At 38.0% G+C, this 27968-nt stretch overlaps 1 protein-coding gene across 1 annotated transcript in view; it reads right to left on the bottom strand.

The window, feature by feature from the left end:
* Nucleotides 1-348: 348 nt before the first annotated feature.
* Nucleotides 349-27968, bottom strand: part of SUSD1 (sushi domain containing 1) — a 334279-nt gene continuing 306659 nt past the window's right edge. The window contains exons 17-18 of the mRNA XM_078152858.1: nucleotides 27682-27775; nucleotides 349-922 (exon numbers count right to left, since the gene is read on the bottom strand). Of these exons, the coding sequence (XP_078008984.1) occupies nucleotide 922; nucleotides 27682-27775 (95 nt within the window). The 3' untranslated portion in view covers nucleotides 349-921. The remainder of the gene's footprint in view (nucleotides 923-27681; nucleotides 27776-27968) is intronic.

The raw sequence follows: 27968 nt of genomic DNA, 5'->3' as shown, positions 1-27968 counted from the left end.
TACTAGCTGTGTGATCCTGGGCAAGTCACTTAACCCCATTGCCTAGCCGAAAGAAAGAAAGAAAGAAAGAAAGAAAGAAAGAAAGAAAGAAAGAAAGAAAGAAAGAAAGAAAGAAAGAGAAAAAAAAAAAAAAGAAAGAAGATACATACACACACACACAGAGAATGAATTGGACATCAGCTCAGAGAGAAGGCACTAGCATTAAGGGAATCAAGAAAGGCTTCTTACAGAAGGCGGAATGTCTTGCATGAACAGCAAGGAGGTCAGTGTCCTGAGATTGAAGAGAACATGGAGAGCAGCAAGGTGTGAAATGACTGGAAAGGTGGCATTTTTTTTAAATCCTGGAGGTAATAGGGAGTCACTGCAAGTTTATTGAATAGCAGTGCTGATGTGATCAGACCCTCCCTTTAGGAAGATTGATTTGATAGCTGAATAGAGGATGAACTCTTTCTGTACCAATAAAATCATTAGTCTGGTCTCTATCCTCACCTTGATACTCTATTAATCCTCCTTCCAACTTTCTGCCAAGTAGCTTGCCTCACTAATAACCTTCACTCCTCCCTATGACAGTATTTTATAAATGTTCTTTCCCTCCCAAATTGCTAGCAACCAGAACAGGTTACATACACAGTAAACCAGACCATGTTTGTCTTTTAACATCTGTTTCCCAGATATGTGCTATTGCTCTCTCTCGACAAGCTGATGACTGTCTGTCTCTATTTAAAGTTGTCTAGAGAGCATCACTCTTTCATAGAATTGTGCCCAAGGATTTCCTTCCTTGATCACCACCCTTGAATGGTACAGATTTATTTTGATTAGGTCCTCCTTGTCATTTTCAGCCTGCTTCACTTTCAGGATGAACTTGAGGTAGGTTCTGTGTGATCTTCAGAAGAAATTCCTGACCCCAAAGCTGGTTGATTTTCTGGGAAAGAAAAACAGAAAAGCACATTAACCTAGATGACCATACTCATTGCCCTGTCAAGCCATTGTCAAAGCTACATTCCTTTGACTCCCAGGAGTTAAATGAAAGGGCATATGATGTTCTGAGCCCCTGAAACATAGCTCACTGTGTTCAAATGAGACCTCAGCCTTTTGCAGGCAAAGCTAATGGGCAGTTTATGTAATCCGTAAACCTAATGGCCTCGGCTCATTTTCCTTTTCTTTTCTGAAATATCAAATAGTCATGCCAGTAAAAACAAGCAAGCATTCCTATTTTATGGTACCCTGGGAGGAAACCATACTTATCTATAGATGCTTTGGGGGTTTAAGAATGAAGTGTTCCTTGAAAAAGTAGAAGTGCTTCAAAGGGAAAAAAAAGATCTGAACAAGAGAGAAGAGATCCTGGTCTGTGTAGATAGGGTGGTAGAAGAATATAATCCAGAAGAATAAGGGGCAGGTGTAGGATCACTTGAAATTTACTAATAATTCACCTGGAAGTACTGATTTCTTGGATATTAGCTGGTGAGTCAGGGACATCTCTGCTATCAAGAAATTGGAGAAGTGGCAAGGAGAGGGAGAGAGAGAGAAAAATTTGGAACTCAAAATCTTATAAAAATGAATTATGAAAAGTATATATGTAATTTGAAAAAATAAAATGCTTTTTACAAAAAAAATAAATTGTGAAGTGATTTGAACACAAAAAAAGGAAATTAGGGAAAGGGTAGAGTACTTTATGAGCAAATAGAGAGTCAAATAATGATAGATGAAAAATTGACAGACAAGGGTGAAAGGCAAAAATATGGTGAATTTTCATTAACTTTGAACTGCCTAGAAGAAAATGAAAAGAGCCATAACTAGGAACTCTTTGATTCGGGACAAAAAAGTTGGAGGTAGAATCAGGGGCCAGTACATGATAGTTATACAAGGACAGTCTACTTGCAGATAAAATCAATCTATTGGAGTGTTGGACTGAAAACTGAAGACTGAGTAACTGGAAAAGGCAGTAGCAAAGAACCAACAAGAAGAGGGCATGCCAGACTAACCTTATTTCTCTTTTTTAACAGGGAAAGACTTATAAATCAGGAAGATGCGGCAGAAACCTTTTACCTAGATTTCAGCAAAACATTTAACAAAGTTACATTGCTTGTGGCTAAATTGCAGCGAGATGGGCTAGACAATAGGATAGACAGGCTCAGAACTGGCTGAATGATTGAACTCAAGAATAGTCATTAATGGTTCATGAGATCATAAAATTAGATATTGAACCCTGAGAGAGTCATCTATTCAATTCACTCATTTTAAGGAAAAGGAAACTGAGGCCCAGAGAGGTGAGGTGACACAGGTTGTAAGTAGCAAAGCTAGGATTTAATTTCAAGTTCTCTGACTCCAAATCCAGCATTCTTCCCATCATACCATTTTCCCCTCACCCAGTTGCACTCCTCTGACTTTCTTCATTATGCTCCTGCCCCAGGTACTTTCCCTTCCCTCCCCTTTTTTGCTTCCTTTTGTGTGTTGTTTTCTCCCTTTATAAAGTAAACTCTTACAGGCAGCAACTGGCTTTCCTTTTTGTATTTATATTCTTAGCACAGGGCACGACTGAAACAACTGAATAACAACTGTCTGGATATTTGCAATATCTTACAGAGCTGGACTTCACTATCATGCGTCAATATTAGGTGTTGTTGACATGATTCAAGTCAACAAATATTTATTATGCACCTACTATGTGCCAAGCCCTATGCTCCGTCCTAGGGATACAAAGAAAGGGGAAAAAAAGTTCCCACCCCCAAGGTGCTCACAATGTAATCAACAGATACTTTAACAATGATTTATTAAACACTCACTATGTGCAGAGCGCTGTAGTAGGCACTAAGATGCCTGAGATAGGTAAAACATGGTTCTTGCACTAATGGAGGTTACAATCGAATAAATGGATCGTAGCCTAAGAACATAATACTTCTGATTATAAGAAATAGCAAGGGAAGCAACACGATAAAGTAAAAAGAGTCCTAGTTCTAATGGATTTTGAGGACCTGCATTCAAATCCACCTCTGAGATTTACTAAATAGGTAGTGAAGTGGATAGAGTGCTGGATTTGGAATCAGGAAGACCTGAATTAAAATCCTACCTCTGACACTAAGCTGCATGACCCTGGGTAAGTCATTGAAGCTCTGTTTGCTTCAGTTTCCTCAATTACAAAATATGGCTAATAATAGCACCTACTTTACAAAGTTGTTGTGATCAAAAGAATATTTTAAAGTACTTTGCAAACTTTAAAACACTACATAAATTTTAGCTATTATTGTTATTGTTATTATTATCACTACCACTGCTCAATGTATGATCTTGGGAAAGTCACTTAATTTTCCTGGAACTCAGTTTCCTCATATGTAAAATGAACAAGTTTAGACTGTATGGCCTGTAAACTCCCTTTCAATTCTGAATCTATGATCCTGCATTCTTATTTCCCTATTATATTATTATTACATTATTACATCACTTGGGACTGAGGTTCGATAAATTGATTTCTCATGTCAAATTCTGTGGAGAGAAAGCTATCTAGAATTCTGGAAGAATCTCTTTGTGAAAAACTGTAGACCTTCAAATAGAAATGTTTCAAATTGTTTTGAATTATTGTGATATTGCTATTAGTTTGAAACAAAAGCAGACCTGGGATTTAGCTCAAGAAATATGCTTTAGAATAATGTAATTATGAGAGGAAGGAAGGAAGTAGACAGAGTTAGGACAAGAAACTCCTTTATTGCATAAGGAAATGGTCTTCGGTTTTGTTTAGTAAAAGATTTACAAAGATGTTCTGTGGCCTAGTCTTGCTGTTCCCTTTTGGCATCTCTAACTGGGAAAGTGTTTGTCATATTTAATATCCTGGACATTTTTCATACCTGCTTCCTTCAAAGAGACTTGTGGTTTCAAGTCATAGAATTGTTAATCTAGACCTAGAATAACAACAACAACAATAATAATAATAGCTAACATTTATATAGCACTTACTATGTGCCACCCATTATGCTTAGAGCTTTACAATTATTATCTCATTTGAGCCTTACAACAATCTTGGGAGGTGGGTGCTATTATTATGCCCATTGTATAGATGGGGAAACTGAGGCAAACAGAGGTTAATTGACTTGCTCAGGGTAACACAGCTAGTAAATATCTGAGCCAGATTTGAACTCAGGTCTTCCTGACTCCTGTCACTTAGTGGTATGCTGGTAAATGTTTAACAACAGGCTCACAAAAAAAAGCATTGATCTGTATTATTAACATTTTCTCTATTACTTTCTTAAGTCTAAACCATCAACAAAACAATAAATCAAGCCCTGATTTGGTGAGTTTGCTAATTTCCAAGGTGTAAATACTCACACTGGTAATTTAACAATTGGTTGTTGCAAGCCAGTTAGACCTCGCTCCAGCATACCCTGGACTAGAAGCTATGTAGCCCAATCCCTTCCAAATGAGGAAACTGAGGCTCAGAAAGGTTAAGTGCTTTTGCAGGTAGTAAAGAGCTAAAGCTCTGACTCAAAATTGTTACATCTTTTCCACAAAACATGCTACCTAAGACTTGCTGTACCCACTCCAAGTCTGACTCAGTCTGCCTTTCTCTTCTTCTCTAATTGGGAAGGTGTTTATAACACTATTTTTTTAAATTATTCTTTTTTTTTTAATTTTAGGCAATTGGGGTTAAGTGACTTGCCCAGGATCACACAGCTAGTAAGTGTCAAGTGTTTGGTCTGAGTCGGAATTTGAACTCAGGTCCTCCTGACTTCAGGGCCGGTACCCTATCCACTGTGCCACTTAGCTGTCCCCTGTTCATAACACTATTAAGTGGATGGCCTGGCCATCCTTCATGCCTGCTTTTCCTGAAGAGACGTGTAGTTTCAAGTCATAGGATCATTAAGCTAGATCCAGAATAATGATGATGATGATGAGGATGCCAGTAATGATGGTGATAGCTAGTAGTGGTATTCTAGTAAATGCTTTTTTAAAAATAGTATTTTATTCTCCCTCAGTCACGTGTAAAGAAAATTTTAAACATTCATTTAAAATTTTTTTTGAGTTCCAGATTTTCTCTCTCCCTCCCTCACCTACACTCAGGACAATAAGCAATTTGATACAGGCATACATGTTCAATCATACAAAGCATATTACCATATTAGTCATGTTGTGAAGGAAGACAGACACAAGGAGGGGAAAAACACACAAAAAAATACAGAAAGTGAAAAATAGTATGACCCCATTTGGGATTTTCTTGGCAAAGATACTGGAGTAGTTTGCCATTTCCTTCTCCAGCTCATTTTACAGATGAGGAAACTGAGGCAAACAGGGTTAAATGACTTGCCCAGGGTCACACAGCTAGTAAGTATCTGAGGCCATATTTGAACTCAGGAAGACTAGTCTTCCTGACTTCAGGTCAAGCACTCTATCCACTGGACCACCTAGCTGCTCATATCTGGACAGTAGACAGGACAAAGCTGTTCTAGGAACTATGAGCATAGAACAAGGTGATGCCTATGTATAGGAGAATTCCTGTGGTTCAGGAATAGGATGTCCTGGATTGAGGAAAGTAGTGCAAAACTTTGAAAGGTACTCTCAGGAAGCATACTGTTATTCCTGCACTACAACTTCCTTGAGATATGATTGTACTGGCCACCGAAGAATTATACGTTTCAGAGCTGAAAGAGATCTTAGAGATTAACTTGTTCCACTCTTCATTTTACTAATGTGACAATGAGATTGAAGTTAAACTTCCATTCCTTTATTTTACTTCCCTTACTTCTTCCTTGGGCTAGTCAATTAACCTTTTCCCCCTCAATTTTCTCATCTGTAAAACGGGGCTATCCCTCAGGTTGTGGGAAGGATAAAAAGAAATTTCTTTTTTTATATTCAAACATATTTTTATTTATTTTGTTAAATATTTTTCCAATTTCAAAACTGAGGTATGGCCTGTAATTAATTTTCCAGATGACAGAACCCTCCCTCTTCTCAATGCCAAAACATTATTTTTTCCATTTTACTTATTTTGAATAAAAAATTCACTTCTTTGCCTTTTTAAACAAAGTACAACAAACATGAATTGATTTCTTCTTGAAGTCCTTTGTTGTAATTATAAAACATCAGTTATTGTACAGTGTCACAATATAGCCATGACCTTATGGATTGTTTTTTTCCTTTTACATGAATTTATTTTATTTTTAATTTATGTAATAAAACAAGCATTTCCATAACATAGTATAATAAAAAAGATGGTTGCACATGAAATTGTAAATCTATTATGTATAACTTGCTATTCCTTTTAAATATATAATAAAGTTATCATATAAATTTCTTTCTTTTTTCTTTTTTTTTCTCTCCTTCCTCCACCTTGGAGATGACTACCATTAGACACAAATAGGTATATATACGTAAAATTATTCTATACATACTTCTTTTCATCAGTTCTTTCTCTAGATGCAGATAGCTTCTTTATATGTCCTTTGTAGTTAATTTGGGTATTTATAATAGTCAAAATTACTTAGGCACTCAAAGTTGTTCTTAAAACAATAATGTTATTATGGTATACAATGTTCTCTTGGTTCTGCTCATTTTGCTCTTCACCATTTTGCAGAAGTCTTTCTATGCCTAAGATCACTGAGCTTATCATTTCTTATAGCACAGTAGTATTCCATCACAATCATATACCACAACTTCTTCAGCCATTCCCCAATTGAAGGCATCCCTGCAATTTCCAGTTCTTTGCTGCCACAAAGAAAGCTACTATAAATATTTCAGAACATATAGATTCTTTTCTTTTTTCCCTAATTATCTTTGGAAATAGATCTAATAGTAGTATTGCTGGGTCAAAGGGTATACGCAGTTTAACAACTCTTTACGCATAATTCCAAATTGCTCTCCAAAATGGTTGGATCAGTTCATGATTCCACCAACAATGAGTTAGCGTCCCAATTTTTCCACATCCCCTCCAACATTTGTCACTTTCCCCTTCAATCATTGTAGCCAATGTAGTAGGTGTAAAATGATATCTCAAGGTTGTTTTAATTTGTATTTCTCTAATCAATAATAATTTAGAGCATTTTTTCATATGACTATAAGTTGTTTTGATTACATGAGGTTTCTAAGGCCCTCAAGTGCTATATAAACCTTATTACTCTGGTTGTTGTTGTTTTTCCTCCCCCTTGACCACCTTCTTTCTCTTTCTTTGTTAGTACAATCAAGAAGGAAAACCATTTGAGTTATAGGAGTAGACGGGCAGTAATCACTGCCAGTAGACCCCATGGAGGGCACCTACAGTAGACAAGAAAAGCAGAGAGACAGTGCCTTATGTTGAAGATTCTGAGCTGAGAGGGAAAAGAAAAGTGGGAGAGGGAGGAGGGGAGATGAAGAGAGGAGCTGGGAGAGACAAGCTGAACAAGGCAGCTAGGTGTTACTGTGCCTAAAGAGGTAGACTTGGTATCAGGAAGATCTGAGTTCCAATTCTACCTCAGACACTTCTTGGCTGCATGATTCTTGCAAGGCATTTAATCTCAGCCTCAATTTCATCATCTGTAAATTGTTGATAATAATAGTGCTTACCTCAGAGGATTATTTTGGAAATCAAATGAGACAATAATAAGAGCTCTGTAAACCATAAAGTACTACATAAATGTGTGCTATTATTAATAAGACTTGTGTGACAAAGCAATGTAGCCTTGGTGTCTGTTGTCCCCAGGGAGTCTTCCCTGTGTATCTCTGTGATCTTTGTTATCTGTGTCCTTGGAGAAATTTTATGTGCTTAATCTGTGCTGAGAGCTGCGTGAGGACTTGGGCACAGAGACCGCTAAAGGTTTTGGTTGATGACTGTGCAGTGACATCAGCATCCTTTGGGAATCTCTGTTCTCTTCCAGGAACTTGTTAGAGGTTTCAGGAATCTGACATTCTTCCCCTAATACTCCTTCCACCTCTGGCTCACACTTCCACTAGTTCAGTTTTCCCAATCACTGCTGTCAGTGACACAATGTTACTAAGGGGTAGCAAAAAGAACTGGTGAGAGGGGAGGCTGGATTATGTCAGGGCAGTGGCTCTCTGTCAGATTGTGTCATATTGCTTCAGTGTAGAAAGAAGTAAGAACTTTGACTAAAAGAGTATTCATAGTTGGGAGACGAAATGGAGCTGTGAGAGATGAAAGCATTGACTCCCAGAACCTGACTGACTCTCCTGGGTGGACACTCACAGTAGCCAATCAATCAAACATCATTTATTGAGCACCTATTGAGCCCAGCATTTAGAAGCTATACCAAAACTATACAGCATGGTTCTTGAACTCATAAAGCTGCTGATGGAGGTATAGAAAAATGATTAACAAGATCAATTAAAGCAATTGGAGGAAACCATATGGGAAAAATAATATACAAGATCCCCATATTATATATGTAAAGAACTAGAAGGACCTTATAGATCATGTAGTTTGACTTTACAGGCAAAGAAATAGAAGATCAGAAAAGTTAGGTGATCTGTTCAGGTGATTTTCATAAAGATAGCAAGCTTCTAAGGCAGAATTCAAACCCAGGTCTTCCTGACTCCAAGTTTAGTACTTAACCAACATTAAGTCCTTACTACATGCCAGATATGGACAAATAGTTGGCATAGTAGAGTGCCAGGAAGACTCATCTTTCTGAGTTCAAATCTGGCCTTAGATACTAACTGTGTGATCCTGGGCAAGTCATTTCACCCTATTTGCCTTAGTTTCCTCATCTGTAAAATGAGCTGGAGAAGGAAATGGCAAAGCACTCCAGTATCTTCACCAAGAAAACCTCAAATGGGGTCACGAAGAGTTGGACATGACTGAAAAAATGACTCAACAACTTATGTCCACAGCTTCCTGCTAGGCATTCTAATTAAGTGCTAATGTGTTAGAGGGACAGATGGCAATAACTGGCTTCCAATGATGAACATGTAGAAATCAGACATTAAATACTTGATATCCTAACTAATTTAGATGTTTTAGAAAATCTATCACAGTGTACCCAGAGGAACTCCCCAGTGTGATCTGAACCAGATTAAAAAGTAATTGGGAATTATTTAACAAAATAAATAAAAATATAACAAAACAATGTTAATATGTAGTTTTCTAAGTCAATATACAGCCCGTGGGGGTCCTTACATATGGGGTAGTGGCCCCATTTCTATTTTAGTTTGACACCAACTGGTGTATCCTACAAAAGATTCATTCGATTGCTTCAGGAAGAAGAGCGTAATTTTATTTTAGAAGAGTACAGAAAGAAAGTGGTTCAAAGGAAGCAGCCCAGTAAACTGCCAGTCATCGTGGGAACTTTCCCAGCCTGTTTGATGAATGTCATCTAAACCCATCACCTTATTCCCCTCATCTCCAGTTTTGGCTGCCATATCCTTTCCCTTATGTGGACTGATGAGGGTTGCCACCTCTGAAAGAAACTTGTCTTCAAAGCAAGAGCCAGCTGGCTGTAATATTAGAGCAGTTGATCCTTTTAGATCTTAGCAGACACAACCAAAAACCTAGAGTATAACTGCCAAAAATAAATAGACTTTATAAACAGCCCAGAGGGTGTCTCAAAGCAGGGTAAAAAAATCTAATTATTTAAAGGAATGAAACAAAGTTGCTCATCAAGGAGGCACTGTCCCAGGTCAGGGATATTGTATAGAATTCTTATATTAGGTAGGAAAGTGGGAACAGAGGACCTCGAATGTCCCTTCCTTCTCTGATTCTATGTGTCTAGCTCTGGGCTTGAAATCAGGAGGGACCTGAGTTTGAATTTTGGCTCTGATACTTACTATGACCAATGGCAGGCCTCTCTAGCTCTCAGAGGCTAGGTTTCCTCATCAGTTTAACAGTGGTAATACTACTTAACATCAATAGCCTATTTAAAGCATTTTGCTAACATTAAAGTACCACACAGTAAGGATGAAGATTTTTGTACAGAAAGAATTCTGCTGCCTTGATACACAATCTTCCATCCCAAGATGGGAAACCCAGTTCCTACTAATAAGAACATTTCATCTTTAGATGAAGGACACAAATGGAGGACACAAATGTTTTCTAATGAATAGGAAAAAGCCAATATTAACAAGGTACTTCTGAATGGTGGCTAATATGTTAACATGATACCTTCACTGCACCTGAAAATAACAAAAGCACTCCTTTTTTAAGAGCAGAAAAGAGTTGCTATGTCCTACTGAAGGCTAATTCAGATGTCCTTAAGTCATTTATCTTATAAAACATTTTTTTTCCTGTTAAGAACTTCAATTAAGCATACTCTACCTTGGCATAATAATAATAATAATCTAAAGAGCTAACACAAATCGTGTTTTATGGTTTATGAAACATTTTCCATTCATTGTCTAATTTGATCCTTGCAAAAAAAAAAGCAACCCATCCTATTTAATAGGTAAATGTAAGTATTATGAACTCCACTTTACAGATGGGAAAACTAAGGCTCAAAGGGGTTAAATAAAAATATGAGGACAGAGACTGGACCTGTGATTTCCTTTTTTATGGAAAACTCCCTGAACAGGAAAGTCTCTCTACCAAGGCAGGTCAACATATTCTTTGCAACTTGGAGTCTTAGAGAGTTGGCTGCGGCACTGATAGGTAATCTAGGTCTTGCTCATTACAATGCCCACTCTCCATTCCCTACCCTACAATACTTGTATTTTTAAATAGATATTTATAATGAGAGTTCCAAGGTTTCCAAACAGTGATATGTACATTTTCTTATTTGATCATCACAGCAACTCTGTAAGACAGGTATTACAATCCCCATTTAACTCAAACATCCTAACTTATCTGTGATCTCCACAATTTGGATATTTCCTCTAATGATACAAGTCACAACCTTCCATGCCTGGGAAACCTTTTCAAATACACTCCCTTAGGTTTGTCACAGGAAGTCTACCTTACCTGCAAGAGGCCTTCTTCACTTCCTCCCACAACCATGAGGATACCAGTGCTGTCCATTTGAGCTACCCACTTGTCACCCTCTGCCTAAGGCTTACCATATAACCACTTTCTCTTCTGATTTTACCATTCATTTCCTTGATGACACATCTTTCCATTTCCTCATGAGTTATATGGTACAGGCTGATCACACTCATGAGGCTCTCCATCACCCTTTGTGGGCAATCTATGAACACTTGCAAAAAAAAATGATGGTTTGGCAGAGATCTCTATCATGCTAACTTTTAATTCTTCAGAAATTGTAATGTTCTATGTGTCACAATTAATTGTATGACACTAATAAAATGTTAGCAAAAAGAGGGATTTTATTTTTTCCCTCAGGAGTGAGGTCATGAAAGGAATTTGGCAAGTTTCCTAAGGTTTAGTGATCTCATCAGCTCCTATGGGTTCATTTCTATGCAGATGAGTCTCAGATTTATTTATCCAGTCCTAACTTCTCTCCAGGACAGGTAGGTGGCACAGTGTTCTAATCTGGCTTCAGATACATTAGCTGTGTGACCCTGGACAAGTCGCTTAACCCTATTTGTCTCAGTTTCCTCCTCTGTAAAATGAGCTGGAGAAGTAAATGGCAAAGCACTCCAGTATCTTTGCCAGGAAAACCTCAAATGGAATCATAAAGAGTTAGACACAACTGAAAAACAACTGAACAACAAACTTCTCTCCTAAATTCCAGTCTGACAATGCCAACTGCCTCTTGGACATCTAGAACTCAACAAGTCCAAACAGAACTCATCTTTCCTCAATAACTCCCCATCTTTTTTTCTCTTTATGGTTGAGGGTACTACCATCTTCCCAATTACCCAGGCTAACAGCCTCAGCATCATCCCAACTTCTCCATCATACCCCCTAAAGCCAGTATGTTGCTAAGTCTTATTATTTTACCTTTACAAATCTTACACACACACACACACACACACACACACACACACACACACACACACACACACACACTCTTTCCTCCACTCTCTCTGCCACTACCCTGATGCATGCCCTCATCATACCTCCATGCACTTGCATATGCTGTCATCCCATGTGCCTGAAATGTATCCATTTCTCCCACTGGCCTCTTAGAACCCCTAGTTTCCTTCAAGGCTCAACTCAAGTGCCACTTTGAAAGCCTTTGTGATGTTGCAGTTGTTAGATCTAACTTTCCCAGCCCTACCTCTACTACTTTTTTTGTACTTACTTTGGATAAGTTTTACACTGACTTGTCTGTGTCCATATTGCTGCCTATTGTAGAATATAAGTTCTTTGAGAGCAAGGTCTGTTTTGTTTTTGACTTATCCTCAGCATCTAGCATAATGCCTTGCTCTTAATCAATGCTTGTTGAAGGAATGGATGAATAAGCATGGCTAACAACTTTTTTTTTTGAAGATGGAAAAAATCCTTTATCAAATTATTAAACATTTAACATCAAATTATTAAACATTAAACATATTAACCTCCACTACTAGCCCAGGCACCATAGCTGACTCTGTATAAGGTTAAATAAGAATATAAGTTGCTTCCAAGAAAATGTACCCTGAAAAAATGATCTTGACTTTTATTTGATGCTGAGGATGAGGTTAGCAGTATTGCCAATTGAGTTCACCTGTCTACTTCACTTTCAAAAGAAGTCTTTACCCTTGGCAGAAATAAGAATGGTCTTTAGGGCCAGCATATCAGGCACTAGTATGAATATTCACATCGGGGTATAATAGAAAGCCTTTTTTCCGGAAGTAGTTTGTACTTTGTTTTTAACTTTGTACTTCTTTCCACAGAGTCTCCCGGCTGATTTATCTTGGGACTGGGACCAGTGAGAAAGAAAAGGGAGGGAACATCAATTGAATCAATGAAGCTAGTCTCAGGATTATAAAAGAATCAGTGAATACGCCCCCCCCCCATGATATACACATGGCCTGCTGGGAAAGCACATTGTAGAAGCGTTTCCCCAGGGCATTAGCAGATGGCTTTAATTACTGCTCAGTTGCATCACCGATGGAATTCTTCAGCCTACTATTTGGGATTCCAGCTGTCCAAACTAGTCGTAAAAAGATCAAACCAATCACAAAATCATAGGTCACTGGAGATGGTAAAGACTTTACGTGTGGCATGGTAGCTAATGAGATAGTTCCCTGGAAGCTTGAAAGAGGAAGTAGAAGGAGAAAAAGTAAACTAAGTGGTGGACATTTTCTTGGGTTGAATCAGCTCTTAGGCTGCTAGACAAGACAGATTTCTAAAAAAGAACCTCATCTCACACATATTTACTTTTACCTATTTTCAGTTTTATTATATATATTTATTGGAACATTTGACAATTTGGTACTTTTCATTAAAAGAACTGACAGCCTTTCTGTCAGCTGGTTTAGCCTTTTCCTTTTCTCTCCATCCTTTCCCTTCCTCCCCTCCCCCAACCCTCTTAATGAAGATTGTGTGAAATTCTTGTTTCGGATTTCTGCTTCTTTTGAGGAAGGCAGTTACCTTCTCTATGTTATAATCAATCTACTGTGAATGTAATATTATTTTGTACCTTATGATCCATGAATTTGCATGCCTTTTAGCATAATGTGGTTTGAAATGGAATTGGAAAAGTGAGCCAGAGAAACTGGATTTCTTATCTTTGGAATACCTTGAACTGTTTTTTACTCAGAACATGATTCAGTAGTCCCACAAGCTTCATTTTGTCATGCTAAAGGTGAAATGTTCAACTTTCCATCAGAAGACAAAAAACAGGGTGATTCCCCCTGTCCCACTTCCTTGGTGAGAGTAAAATGCCTTAACTTGTTTAGAGGCAAATTCCTGTTTTTGAATACTTATGCCTCAATTTTTTCCCATTAAAGTTATGCAGCACCTTGCTTGGCAGGTGAATCTTGGTCTCTGATTGTGAGTGAGTGCACTTTCCAGACTGAACGTGATTAATGGAGAAAGAATGCCCGTGCTTAATGTACCCCAGATGCTTGGCTGTAGATTGCAAAGCTAAAGAAATGTATAGTGAACCTATACCTTACACAATCAGAGCTGTGAGACTGAATGATAAATTTGGGGAGAGAATTATTAAAATTGTTTTAAAATAGATTTTTGGAACAGCCAGAACACCAGATTAGGAATCCACAGACCAGGAATGCAGTCACTGGCAAGAATCTGGGGCCTTGAGAAAGTAACTTTGCTGCTTTGGATCTCAGTCACCTCATCTATAAATTAGGGTGAGACTAAAGAATCTCTAAGGTTCCCTTCAGCTCTGACCATCAGGTCATCTAGTCAAACATTCCCCCTGCATTCCAAAATTTCATTCACAGTATCCCTGCCCGTGGTCATTTCACTTTTATTTAAATGCCTCTATTGAACATAACTTCACAATGCAGCCCATTCTCTTCCAAAATTAATTTTTACCTCAACACAACGTAAATTTCTTTTCAAATGAGCACCCAGACTGCCCTGATGGCTGTGCAGTTCATTAAATAAGACTAAACTGAAGGTTCTGCTGCATGCTTAATTTTCTCCATTAAGCCTTCTGCAAGGTTGGCAAGATTCTTCTGTTGAATGCTGACATACAGGATGTCATAACAATGGAACTCAAGGGCAGACCAGCTTTTTTGTACATTTTAGAAACCACAGAGAGGACATTCAAGATCCCTGAAAACACAACCATATTATTGTTTGTGTCTAGTTTACATATGTCCTTCCATAGGGGGCTTTCAAAATCTCCAGGAAAGAAGGGTTTTATGCTACTTATTTCTCAGGGGTACAAAAATTAAATCAAAATAATTCAAAGAGGTCTTACATATCCCAACACTAACAAAGGGAGACAGAATTGAACTCTCTTATCTCCCAGAGTGTGGCTCAAATAACAGCAGAATTGTATTATAAGACTAATTTCTAGGGATAAAATTTGCATCTTTACTTACAAGCATTTACTGTATTATAATTTTTTTGTGTTTCTGGGAACATGATTTGACCTGTGCTGTGATAACAATAACAAACATTATTTGCTGAGATGTTTTCTTTAAATGTCTCACATGTAGGAATGCATCTAATTGAAAGTTAAACAAGAAATGTTACTTAAAAATGAAATAGACACATTGTCATTGATAGCTGTACTGTATCAACATATTACTGAAAGCCAATGTTGCATAGTGGATAGGGAGTTTGCCTCAAAGTTAGGAAGACCTAGTTTTAAGTCCCATCTCTTACACATACTGTGTGATACTGATCAAGTCATTCAATATCTCAGTGCCTCAGACAATTCCCTAAGACTATATGTTGATGACTAGGTACCAATCTGCATTGGTAGAGGGAGTTTCCACACCAGAAAGCTCCCTATACCAATTAAATCACAGATCTGGACCCAAAGGAAATCAACATATTAGTGCACTGTCCTTCATGTTCAAAGATAGGTTCATGAAGCTGACTGTTGTGAGTGTCATGTATTCTTAAAAACACATGATTTTCAATGCCAGGGGTCTTGCATCTTAGCCAAAGAGGGAACCTGGATCACTAAAGATTAAAATTTTGGTGTATTAAAATATAGGAATATCTTTTAATAGACCACTTTGAGCCTGGCCTATTATGGTGCTTGAGGACATGGACCTCACCAAAAAGGCCCCAATCCATCCAGAAGATGTGACTCTCCCCTCCAGAAATGGACACCAAGAGCTCTGAAGTGGGCAAAGAAACTTGCCCTGCCTAGTCAGGACTCTTTAAAGTCTAAAGCCAGGCTTCTTAACCTTTTTCCACTCAAGACTCTTTTAGCACTTCTTAAACTTCAGGTCATAACCCCTCGACCAATAGTTTAATAAGCGCTGGTCTAAAGGATGATAGCGCTAAACATCCAGTTAAAGGGATAGCTGTGAGCTGCTTCATTACATGTGTAGGGCCACTCCAAGCCTAGAAGGATTATTGCCGGTCACATTTACATGTCTCTGTTCATCTTATAGCCTCTTTGTGTATTATTTGTCTTTACATCTCACACAATAAGTAGCACAGTGCTTTATTCATAATAGCTCTTCAGTAAATATCTGTTGGGTTGAATTGGAATCAGTGAAATCTGCCTGTCTGCTTTGCAGAAACCATGAAGGTGAATTACCACAACATACTATAAGGATGCAACATAATATTGTGATTTCGTCTACAGCATATAGCTGCAGGAACACAACCAATGGAAGTAAAAAGGGCATTTCCCTTGTATATGGACATCACACAACTGATACACCATCATCAGGGAAACATGAACTCTGAGTTATTTTCCTAATCTAAGGACTTGATTACACTAAAACACCTACCTTCTTTCATATAATTTCCTGTCAAACCAACACCATGAATCTTTCAGGTGGGTAAGGAAAGGGTCAAAGGCAAACCCTGGGACAAAACAAAGGTAACTAGTCCCCATAGGGATGACCTACTCATTCACAAAGTGCTCTGATCAACTGAACTCTCACTAGAGGTGATATTATTACAGGGTCATGGAAGCATATTGGGCCCTCTTGGCCACAGAAACTTTAGACACTAACAGAGCCTAATATAAGGTTCTGAATTGAACACTACTGAATTGAAGCCCAGAAAAACTGTCCAGACATTCCAGACACTAATTATTCTCTTTCCCTTTACCACCACCACAATGAAACAAATCAGTTATTGAAAACTCAGATAACACTCAATTAACAAAGATGATAAAAGATAGAAATAGTCAATGTTGGAAGGGCTATGAGAAGTCAGGAACACTAATATACTGTTTGTTGGTGGACTTATGATTGATCCAATCATTCTGGAAGCTATTTGGAATTTTTAGAGATAATTAAACTAGTAAGATCTTTCAACCCTTTGATACTAGGCACATATGCCAAAAAATGTCAAGTACAGAAAGATCCCATATATATCAAAATATTCATTTTTATAGTAGAAAAAATAGAAGACAAAGTAGGTGCCCCATCTAGTGGGGAATGGTGGAAGAAATGATGCTACATGAATGTAAAGGAAAACTAGAAGAGTTGCTGATCAAGAATGAAGTAAGCAAAGCCAGGACAATACATAAAAACTATAATAATATAAATGAAAACTATATTAAAAGGCAATGAGAATGGGGCAGCTTGGTGGCACAGTGTATAGAGCTCTGGCCTTGGAGTTAGGAGTTAGGAGAACCTGAGTTCAAATCTGAGCTCAGATAACATAACACTCACTAGCTATGTGACTTTGGGCAAGTCACTTAACCCCAATTGCCTCACAAAAAAAAAGGCAATGAGACCTGTAACCTTGGGCTCATTGATATGAAAATAAGAGATGCTAATCCAGAATCTACTAAATGTTGACACTGTAGAACTAGGGTTTCTGGAATTACTTGGTAGAGATTTCTGGGAGAAAGGCATTTGAAAGAGAGAAGCTAGGTTGAAAGTGAATGTTCAGAATTCACCCCCTATCTTAGAAACACATGATTTGATGCTTTTCAGTCAGAGCATTTTACTCTCAAACTATCTCCTCCTGAAGGACTGTAATGAGATGATGGCATCGTTGCTAGGTTGGTGATTGGAATATTTGCTACAATGATCAGATCATGTTTGATAAGAGGGCCCAATTGCCTCAAATGCAACTTCCTTTTCCTGTGTGACTCCAAGTCTGGGAAAGGAAACAGCTGTCATTAATTGCCTTACTCCTCTAGGGTTTCACCTCAACTCTTCCTAAAGAGAGCACAAGACAGGAAAAGCCTCTTGTCTTCTCTCTTCTTGGCTTTGTTTTTTTTCCCCTTGATTTCACTTACCTCTTCTGATATAAAGGAAATAGTAGATGTTAAGCTGTGTTGTATGTTTAATGTTAGCAGGACCACTGTTTATTTATTCTGACTTTTATATCCCCAGCACTTAACAAGTGTCTGGTACGTGGTAGGCATTTAATAAATGCTTGTTTACTTGACTTGGATAAATGTGGATAAAACAGATGACAGATCCAGCTTCATTGAGAGGTACAGGAAGATGTCAGAGTAATGATTACCTCCCCTCTGGAATTTCAAACCTTCTGGTGTCAATTTGAGTTAATCTTTAACCAGATCAAAGTGGATTTATAGAAGAGAGTGTAAGCAGAAAGAGATTAATAATTTAAAGCCAATCAAACCCTTTGATGTGGTAGAAGAATATTTTTGATCCAGCCAGAATCTTATGTGCATTTCCATGTGTACTATGTAGGCTCTCTATTGGATCCTTTACAGGTAAATACTGTGTTTCAGTCAGTCAGTAAATGTTTAATAAGAGTCAGGCTCTGTGCTAAGTGCTGGAGATAAAAAGAAAGGAAAAAGACAGTCCCTTCTCTTAAGGAGTTCACAGTCTAATGAGGGAGAAAATGTGCGAACAACTATGTACAAACAAGCTATATAGAGCAAATAACGCACAGAGGGAAGGCACACCCTTCCAATTTACAATAGGTGATGGAGTCAGCAGCAGCAACAGAATAACTAACATTTACATAGCACTTGCTTCGTGCCAGGCACTGTGCTAAGCATTTTACAATAATTATCTCACTCGTTCCTCACCACAACCCTGAGACTAAGATGACAAAATAGGTTAAATGACTTCCCCAGGGTCACACAGCCAGTAAATGTCTCAGGCCAAATTTGAATTCGGATCTTCCTGACCCCAAGCCAGGAGTGATATCCACTGCACTACATAACTGCCCATACCTCTCACAGATATCTATATTATATGTAGGGACACCCTCACCCAATACATACATAAATAAATGCAGATATATGTAAAATATGCACATATTTACATACATCTGAATATAGGTGTAATATATTACATGCTGGTAGGTATCTAGCCCATATTATTACAAGAGAGGAAAGGATAAAACACATTTCCTTCTTTGCAGAAAAGAAGGTGATTGCAGGTGCAAAATGTTGCATATACCACTGTATGTGGTTACTATGGTGATGGGTTTTGGTTGACAGTTTTTCTTTATTACTGGAAGAGTTTATTGGTATGTTTCAGGAAATGACTACAACTTAAAAAACAATAGGCATGAATAATTTTTTTAAAAGAAAGTAAGGGTACTAAAAATATAATGAAATGGGAAAAATCAAATGTCACATAGCTAAAGAAACTACTTGAAGATTCATTATTTTTTATCTGTAAGTCATCTATAAGTAAAGATATGGTCCTTTTGTTTGCTTCTTATAATGCTTCCATCTATAAGCAAACACCAGGCAATTCAAAGAAAATTTTTTACTGTGGGCAAAGGAAGAATTAATATTAAAGGCAGTATTAGCATGAGTATTAAAAGCAGAGGTGGCCCTCGAAGCGCTTAGATCAAAATTTAACATAAGTCTTTATCAAAAGCTCACTAGGTTAGAGAGAAATAAATAATAGAGAAATAAATACCTAATGATTTCTTCTCCAGGGCCATATGGTTTTTCTGTTGGAATTTTTTTTTCTTCCAAAAAACAAATAGTTAATATAATGGAAGGAGGGGGAGGAATTCTAGATTTGGAGTTAAAGGACCTGATTTTGAATATCACCTCAGCTACTTAGTATCTGTGTGATCTTAGACCAAGTTAGGTCTTCTCTCTTAAGATGTAATTTCTTCACCGGTAAAATGAAGGAGTTGGACTACATGACCTCTAAGGTACCTATTATTCACACTCTTCTTTGTCCCCTGCAATCTGACTATCTCATTATTCAACTGGAATTTCTCTCCAAAGTTGCCAATAGTCTCTATAATCATTCAGTCAAATGGCCTGTGATAAATCCTCACTCTTGTTTTCTCTACTGCCACATTTAACACTGTTGACTATCCTCCCCTTCTTTATTGATTTATATTCAATAAAGAAATTAAAAATATTTTGAAATAAAAATACAGGAGTCAAGAAAAAAGGACATTATAGCAAAAATATGGAGCTTTCAAGTAAAAGAAGAAAAAAAACCCTGCAAGCAGTCAGAAAGAATTCAAGTACTAAGAAGCCACAGTAAATCATCACACAAAGCAGCCACCATTACAAAGGAGTGGAAAGTTTGGAATATGATATTTATGAGGGCAATAGATCTTGGCTTACAACCAGTAGCTTATTCAGAAAAATTAAGTATGACTGTATAGGGATGACCTTTAATGTAATAGAAAATTTCCAAACATTCTTTTTTTTTGGGGGGGGCAACTGGGGTTAAGTGACTTGCCCAGGGTCACACAGCTAGTAAGTGTCAAGTGTTTGGTCTGAGGCTGGATTTGAATTCAGGTCCTCCTGACCTCAGGACTCTATCTAGCTGCCCCCAAACATTCTTAATTAAAAACTCAGAGCTGTGTAGAAACTCTGAAATTCAAAGGCAGGAGTAAAGAGAAAAACAAAAAAAGGTAAAATTTAGTCACAAATCATAAAGGAATTAAATTTTGACATGGGAAGATAATGCACATTCCTCCTCAGGACTCTTATCTTCATCAAGGGTCTCAATAGGAGACTAAGTTAAAGACATTGGGCCTGACAGTGATTTTCAAAGTAAAGGTAAGAAGAAATGAATATACTTAATAGGGGAGGGAGAAATGAAAGGTGATAAAAATGTTCTCACATAATCAGGATGCACAAATAGAAAACTATACAAATGAAGAGGAAGGGGTGGGTAGTACACTTGAACTTCACTTTCATCTGAACTGAAGGGAAGAATACTTACGCACAGCTGGGTACAAAAATACATTCTCACTCAGTAGGGAAACAGGAAGGAAAGAAGGTAACAAAGCAGAGGGGAGAAGAGGGAAGGTACCTTAGACCTAGGGAAAACAAATTCTAACTTAAAAGATGGACTGTGTAGAAGGATTTATAAAGAAAGAAAGAAAAGATTTAAACCTATGAATGTGTTCCAGGTAAGGGAAAAAGAAGAGGGGAAGGGGAACAGAAGCAAAAAGCATCAAACCTAGAGAACTGGTGTTGAGTACACTCCACAGTACACATGGAAATGCACATCAGTTCCTGGCTGCATCAAAAATATTCTTCTACCATATTGCAGGGTCTGATTCATTTTAAGTTATTAATCACTTTATGCTTACACTTTCTCTTGTAAATTCACTTTGATCTAAAGATTAACTTAAAGTGACACCAAAAGGTGAGAGTAGTTCTTTGTTTTATTTTTTCTTTTCTTTCATTGTATCCCTAGTGCATAGGACAGTGTCTGGTACACAGTAGGCATTTAATAAATCCCAGTAGACTGACTATTATGCTTTAAGAAATGATAAAGATGGTTTCAGAAAAATCTGAGAAGGCTTAAATGAACTGATATAAAGGGAAGTGAGCAGAACCAGGAGAACAATTTATACAATAACAACAGTATTGGAAAGACAAACAACTTTGAAAGACTCAGGAAGTTTTGACCAATACAATGACCAACCATAATTTTAGATGACTCATGATGAAACATGCCACCCACCTCCTGACACAGAAATGATGGATGCAGAAGGCAAAATGATACATATTTTTTCTGGATGTGGTCAATGCGGGAATTTGTCTTGCTTTACTACATGTGTATGTAACAGGTTTTATTTTTCTTTCTTTTTCAGTGGGGGTGAGAGAGGTGGGAGGAAGAGAAGGCAGATTTTCATTGATTGAACAAAATAAAACTTAATTTAAAAAAACTAAGCAGCTCATTACCATAGTTTCAAATGCCACTTACTGACTGTATGATGTTAGGTGAGTTATTTCACACCTCTGGACCTCCCTTTCCCCAATCAGGAAACGGAGAGGGTGGACTATGATCCAACCTAGAGGTAGCAGAGTACAGCAGAAAGAGAACCACTGACTCCAATCAGAGGATGTGTTTTCAAATTCTACCAATCACCTACTAGCTGTGAGATCTAAGCACACAGTCACTTAATCTCCCCAAGCCTCATTTTCCTCATCTGTAAAATAAAGGGATGGAACTAGATGGCCTGTACTATTCCTTCCAGCTCTACATATATAATTCTATGTTCTCTAACTGTCTTTCAGCCACTGTCTGTGATCCTGAGAGTGACAGAGTGATGTTTTTGGGTTTTTAATTTTTCATGGAAAATTCAGTGTTGCTATTTCCGTATTTTTGCACCTGTACCCAAAAGCCCCCAGAAAGTGAACTATCTTAGGTGTTTGTAGATGTGTATCTATATATAGATGGTGCAGCAGATAGAATCCTGGGCTAGGAATCAGGAAGACTCTCTTTGTGAGTTCAAATCTGGTCCCGGGCACTTACTAGATGTGTGATCCTTTTGGCAAGTCATGTAACCTTGTTTGCCTCAGCTCTTCATCTGTAAAATGAGCTGGAAAAGGAAATGGCAAACCACTCAATATCTTTGTCAAGAAAACCCCAAACAGGGTCACAAAGAGTTGGACACAACTGAATTGAATTTAACAATGTGTGTGTGTGTATGTGTGTGTGTGTGTGTGAATACATACATATGAACAGAGATACATGTTACTTTATGTGCATATGCTATTTTAAAGTGTTTATGCACATATATGTTTTACATATTGAATGTCGTGTGTATATCCTATTAAGCAGAAACAACAAAAACTTTATAAGGAAATGTGATTTTCCTTTTATTTAAAACTATTTTTCAATTCCTTTTCTGAACATAAGAACAGATTTAAGATAAATGTTGTCACCTGGGAAAGCTACCATCTATGAGATTATTAATAAATAAGCTAATATTTGGGAGGAAGGAAAGCTACATAAGTAAATATACTTTGTTTTATTGTGCTAACAAAAGGTTCTTAAATTCTATTTCCACTTTAGACTGTTGGCACATGTCACAAACTCCTCCCATACAGGGCCCAGCTTAAGATACACCTATAAAGGTTAATGATTTGACCAAGCTCATTGTTACAAAGGTTAGTAACCAAAAGGAGTGACAATTTAGATGGTACAGTCTCTTCCTCCCATTTTCCTAAAAGCACAGGTCTTGAAACAAGGAGTGTGATATGAGGGAAAGTGCACTGCACATCAAGTCAAAAAAATCTAAGTCAAAGCCATGATTGAATGATGTAGTCCTAATAAGCTTACAGGCCCCACTGTTGTTTTCTACCCAGGAAAGGTGGGAAGTTGCCCTGTAGCAAAACTATGATACAAAAGTAGATTGACTCCACTCCTATGGAGTCATTTAGCCTGGGGGGGCTAGGTTTGGGTATATACCCCCAACTGTTGGAAGAGCAGGTCTTCCCTGAAACTAGTGGAAAGGGTGGGAGACCTATTCAGGCAGTTAATGGAACAACCTGGGGTTTTCTCTTCAGTCTGTCTTCCATGGGCTTCACTGGTCTTTGCTACACCTAGTAGATGGAAAGGTCCTTCTGAGCAGCGAAAAATAAAAACATTGCCACATCCAGAAAAATATGTATCATTTTGCTTTCTGCATCCATCATTTCTCCGTCACGAGGTGGGTGGTATGTTTCATCATGGGTCATCTGGAATTATGGCTTGGTCATTGCGTTGGTCAGAATTTCCTGAGTCTTTCAAAGTTATCTGTCTTTCTAATACTGTTGTTTTTGTATAAATTATTCTCCTGGTTCTGCTCACTTCCCTTTATATCAGTTCATTTAAGCCTTCTCAGATTTCTCTGAAACCATCTTTATCATTTCTTAAAGCATAATAGTATCCTAATAAGTATATTAGTTAACTGGGATTTATTAAACATCTACTGTGTACCAGGCACTGTCTACACACTAGGGATATAAAGAAAAAATAAAACAAAGAACTGCGCTCACCTTCTGGCGTCACTTTAAAAAAAATCTTATTTTTATCTTTGTTCATTTCAGTGCCTGATACAGTGACTGGCACATAATAGGCATTTAATAAATGCTTGTTGAATTGAATCAAATTGACAAACCCATTTCAACCCCAAAGTTCCACATCCACTATTGTAATTACAAACAGGCTAGAAAACAAAACATTGTTCAGGACATCAGGGAGGGGACAAGGTCACCTTTTTCACTCAGTGGACTAGAAGGTTATTGTTCTGATATTAGGAAACAGGAGACACACACACACACACACACACACACACACACACACGACAGACTTTTCACCATGCCAGTATCAGTAAGGCATCAAAGGGAGGGACAGTGTACAAGCTTATGGGTTGAGCAGGGGTGACTGGGTCAGGCAGAGTCATCTATGAATATATCAGCACATTAGAGCCAGGCAGGGAGAAGGAAAGGCAACAGATACATTAAAAATATTAAACACTGGGAATTAGATTGATTCAGTCAGATGGTTAACTTTCCCCACTGCTCTGCATTTTCAGTTCCTGATCTGGTCCTAATTTCCAGCATGGAATCCTGGTTCTCACAGATGGTCTTTCCGCTCATCCCAGTCCCTTTCATTTAGGGACCACAGATATTAATACTTTACTTTCTGGTTCATAGTCTTCAAGCGTCAGATCTACTTCTTCTCTCTCAAATAGATACTGCCCTCCTCTGACAACTTCTCCCTTAATCTGCCTATTCATTGGCATTTGTCAGTCCTGTCTTAGGTAGATTGTGGCACCTTCCATCCCTCAAATATCTGTGATAGCTTCTGTCGTAGATATTTCCCTACATACCAAAGACAGGCTCATTAGACACAGACTTAGAGCTGGAAAGGCACCTTAGTGGGTTGTCTAGACCAGGTCCCTTGTTGAACAGATGAAGAATAATAGCCAATGTAACATTTTAATGTTTTGCAAAGTCCTTTGCACATGTTATGTCATTTGAGCTTCACATCAACCTTGTGAGTGTGTTGTTGCTGTTAAATCATTTTCAATCATGTCTCCATTTGGGGTTTTCCTGGCAGAGATACTGGAGTGGTTTGCCATTTCCTTCTCTAGCTCATTTTACAGATGAGGAAACTGAGGCAAACAAGGTTAAGTGATTTGTCCAGGATTATATAGCTAGTGAGTGTCTGAGGCCAGATTTGAAATCAGGAAGATAAGTCTTCTGAGTCCAGGCTCGGTACTCTATCCACCACACCACCTAGCTGCCCTGTGAGATACGTGATATGATTGGCCTCATTTTGCAGATGAACATATGAGGTTAAAAGCAGCTAAGCTCTGGGTGAATGCCTGAATTGGAATAGTCTCCCTAACTCTAGGTACAGCTGAAGGTGCCAGCTACAGTGGTTGAGGCAATATTTACTCACCTGGAAGTTCCCTATACTAAAGAAGTCATAAGTCTAATCCCTGTCACCAAGATGACCAACAAAAGGCAATCTCAGTCATGGTACTACATCCACTATGAAACCTATTTGAAACTGGGTTTATGAGAGGCAGTATGGCACAACAGATAGAGTATAGGACTTGGAATCAGGAAGAACATGGTTCAAATCAGACCTCTTACATTAGCCACGAGTCAATTCATATAACCTCTTAGAGAAAGGAAATCAGAGCTAGAAGGGACTTTGAAAGCATCTAGTCTAACCCTCCCATTATATAGAAAAATAGACTGAGGTCAAGAGAAGCTAAGGCCAAGGTTACATAGGCTAGTTAGTAGAACCAGAATTTCAAATCAGATTGTCTAATGTCAAATATATTTTGTTCTTTCCATTATACCACATTATGAACTCACATATGCCAGTCTGGCTTTAAAGCATAAAGGGAAAGAATCTTTGTTTTGAGGGCTGACATTTCTGCCAAATCTGGCAAATCTTTTCAAAGGAAAAGCTGGAGGACTCAAAAGGTAGTCTAGGAGTACACTACAGTCCCTCCAACAAACCCACTGCAATCTATGTAACACCTTGTCCAGGAAGAGTTCAACTACACATTCTAGACAAGGGGTACGGCAAAATGAGGAAGACAGAAGAGGAAACATACTTTTCCTTCCCTGTTACTTCCCTAATGTGATTATCTCACTCACATGTATGCATATGCCAAAAAAGAGAAAGAATAACTCTAATTCTGTTTCTGGTCTGTGAGTCCTTGGCATTTGCTGCATTTTCTTCGGGGTGAAATAAAGACAGTCTTGCACCTGATCATGTAGGATCGTATAGGGAAATGATGAACATGTGTGTAGTATAGACCTAGACATGTTAGCAAGTCAACAAATATTTATTAAGCACCTACTATGTTCTAGGCACTGTGCTAAGCCTTAGATATGAGCTATATTCATTGATTTTCCTAGAATAAACTTTGGCTAGGCAGCTAGGTGGCACAGTGGATAGAGAGCTGTGCTTGGAGTCAAGAAGTCTCATCTTCCTGAGTTTAAATCTGGCCTCGGATATTTACTAGCTGTATGATCCTAAGCAAGTCATTCAATGCTGTTTGCCTCAGTTTCCCCATCTGTAAAATGAGCTGGAGAAGTAAATGACAAACTGCTCCACCAGAGTCTGCCAAGAAAACCCCAAAAGGGCTCAAAGAGAGTCAGACACAACTGAAAATGACTGAACAGTGACAAACTTTGCACGTAGGCCTAAAGAGCTAATGAAGACTGTTATTTTTAAGAAGCCCTTTGAGATTAACCCTGGACCACTGTGGGCCCCAGGTTTTACAGCCCATTGACTGCACCACATTCTTTGTGGTAACTGTGTTATTTATAGTTTTCCTTCATAGTTCATATAACTCTACTTGTTCTACTCTCCTTCCTCAAATATTCACGTACATACTTATCAATTTACACAATATGTCCTTCCCCTAGCAGAATGTAAGTTCCTTAAGGTAGGAACTATTTTTCCATTTTGTTTTCATATTATCATTGCCTAGTACAGTACCTTGCACACAGCAAGTGCTTAATAAATGCATATTAGCTTGGACTGGATTATCAGGACTGTGAAAGGCCATCACTGCTCTCTTCCTCTGTCACATAACCTTCCATTCCTTCTAACAAAAGGTCAATTCAACGAACTTTTAGTAAGTACCCACTATGTGTAATGAAATATGCTAGACATAGGGGGACAAAAAGTTCAATAGGCCACAGTATTTCTCAGGGGGAACGGAAATGGACAGGCATTTATTAAGTATCTACTCTGTGCCAGACACTGTACTAAGCACTTTATAAATATTATTTTATTTGATTCTCACCACAACCCTGCAAGGCAAATGCTATCATTATCTTCCCCATTTTACAGTAGAGGAAACCAAGGCAGACTTGCGTAGGGTCACATGGCTGGTAAATGTCTAAGGCTGCATCTGAACTCAGATCTTCCTGACTAAGGCTCAGTATTCTATCCACTGAATCACCTAGCTGCCTCAGGGGGCTTCCAATATAATAATGTGAGACAAGTACCTCGCATCCAGAATAGTGTGAAAGCACAGGATCAGAACAAATGCTCTACTGGAGTTCAAAGGAATCAATGATGACTTCTGGTTGGAAGTCCAGGAAAATTACGTGGAAGAGATGGAGACTTAGGTAAACTTTGAAAGGTGGGTAGTATTTCCTTAAAGGGAGATAGTAGGAGAAGGCATTTCAAGAGCAGAGAAGGGTGTGAGCCAAGTGACAAAAGCAAGAAATGTAAGGACATGTTTGAAGAATATCAAGCAAATTATATTGGCAAGATTGTAGGGTATATAATGTTAAATCATTTTTTTTTTTTTGCCATTGGTCATGGTTTGGTCCCACCCTTTATTTCTATTGAATGGACTCTATTCCATCCCTCCTTCATTTTCTTGGAAAAACTTCCCATTAAACTGTGAGCTCCTTAGGACTAAGGATTAGCTTTTGCCTTTCTTGGTAACCCCAGAATTTAGCACAGTGCCTGGCACATAGTAAGCATTTATTGAGTTACTTCTCATATAATAATTCTCTACTTATTAATAGAAAACTTAGCAATGAAATCTACTATATCAAATGTTTATATGTTCAGTTCCAACCTGTTGCTCATACATACCATACCACTAAGAAAGACAGAAGCACTAAGATGACCACAGCAGCCACAGATCCCAGTCCAACACCTATCATCTGTGGCAAAGCGAGAGATGAATCTGAAAGACAAAGGCACAGACTTAGTTGAGCATCAACTAAATATATAAAAATTCAGTGTGTTTCTCAAATGACTCAAGATAAGGAACTCATTTATTGAAGAGAAAGAAATTCAAGGCAAGATTCCTACTCTCAAGGCACTAACTGAGGAGGCAACAAATAATGAGATTATTTTTTAAATACAAACTTGTCTAT

The sequence above is a fragment of the Phascolarctos cinereus genome, unplaced genomic scaffold (assembly GCF_003287225.1).
Source record: "Phascolarctos cinereus isolate Bilbo 61053 unplaced genomic scaffold, phaCin_HiC Scaffold_4;HRSCAF=312, whole genome shotgun sequence".
In the NCBI taxonomy this organism is placed as follows: domain Eukaryota; kingdom Metazoa; phylum Chordata; class Mammalia; order Diprotodontia; family Phascolarctidae; genus Phascolarctos; species Phascolarctos cinereus.
This window is presented reverse-complemented; position numbering and strand designations above follow the sequence as displayed.